Source organism: Lottia gigantea, assembly GCF_000327385.1.
Source record: "Lottia gigantea unplaced genomic scaffold LOTGIsca_83, whole genome shotgun sequence".
NCBI classification, from domain to species: domain Eukaryota; kingdom Metazoa; phylum Mollusca; class Gastropoda; family Lottiidae; genus Lottia; species Lottia gigantea.
The window spans coordinates 581488-582916 of NW_008710756.1; the positions used below are offsets into that span (position 1 = coordinate 581488).

A 1429-nucleotide genomic window follows, 5' to 3' on the forward strand; every position below is an offset into this window, starting at 1 on the left:
GTAATTGCATGATATATTTACGAACGGTGTAGAAACATGATTGAAACAATATACAGACAAATATGCAGTAGTGAAACATGATAAAATATAGAGTAATTGTATAGAAATATGATTAAAACAGTATAAAGATAAATATGCAGTAGTGAAACATGATAAAATATAGAGTAATTGTATAGAAATATTAAAACAGTATAAAGATAAATATGCAGTAGTGAAACATGATAAAATATAAAGTAATTGCATGATATATTTACGAACGGTGTAGAAACATGATTGAAACAATATACAGACAAATATGCAGTAGTGAAACATGATAAAATATAGAGTAATTGTATAGAAATATGATTAAAACAGTATAACGATGAATTTGCAGTAGTGAAACATGATAAAATATAAAGTAATTGTATGATACATGTATGAATGGTATAGAAACATGATTGAAACAGTATAAAGATAAATATGCAGTAGTGAAACATGATAAGATATAGAGTAATTGCATGATATATTTACGAACGGTGTAGAAACATGATTGAAACAATATACAGACAAATATGCAGTAGTGAAACATGATAAAATATAGAGTAATTGTATAGAAATATGATTAAAACAGTATAACGATGAATTTGCAGTAGTGAAACATGATAAAATATAAAGTAATTGCATGATATATTTACGAACGGTGTAGAAACATGATTGAAACAATATACAGACGAATATGCAGTAGTGAAACATGATAAAATATAAAGTAATTGTATAAAACATAATATGAATGATATAGAAACATGATTGAAATGGTATGAAGATGAAATCCAAATATGACACAAGATATTGTCAAAATTGATAAGGAAATCCACTATTTTGCATTGTAAACAGTCTTTTTATGAAATGGGTTGTATTTTCAGGCAGAAATTCTGACAGGTTTAAGTGTAAAATCACTGGAGGAAGGTAAAATAGCTGTTAAAGCACTGTTAGATCAGGGCTGTAATACTGTTATACTAACATTAGGTGAACAAGGATCATTGTTTGCTACCAAAGATAGTCCTACTGTAGTTCATGTACCAATAACAAAAGTTAAAGCTGTGGACACAACGGTAGGTTTGGAGAAACGTGTATTACTAAATTTCACGTATGGATTGAATCCTTGAAGCATTCCCTCCTTCCAAGGCAATGACACCTATAATTGGTCAATGTTATGAGCTTTCTCACCTATACCAACTAACTAAGAAGTGGTGACATTTAAGAACGACAGATATGTTTCATGATAAAAAGCCTTTTCGAAACCAAGGCACAGTATTGTATGGTAGCTTTACAATGCAAGCACACTTGTGTTGAACACATGATGTCACCCTTAAATTGGGTTTTTCAACTTGACATTTGTTGGAGTTCACTTTGCTTCATCTTTTTCCAATCAATCTTTCAAATCCCCTTT

General features: G+C 29.7%; 1 protein-coding gene across 1 annotated transcript; it reads right to left on the bottom strand.

Annotated features, from left to right (window-relative positions):
• Positions 1-17: 17 nt before the first annotated feature.
• Positions 18-491, bottom strand: LOTGIDRAFT_133306 (hypothetical protein; the record flags this gene model as incomplete). Its single annotated transcript, XM_009067535.1, has 1 exon — positions 18-491. A coding segment is annotated over one exon (474 nt), but the record flags the coding sequence as incomplete, so codon positions are not given.
• Between the last annotated feature and the right edge of the window lie 938 nt (positions 492-1429).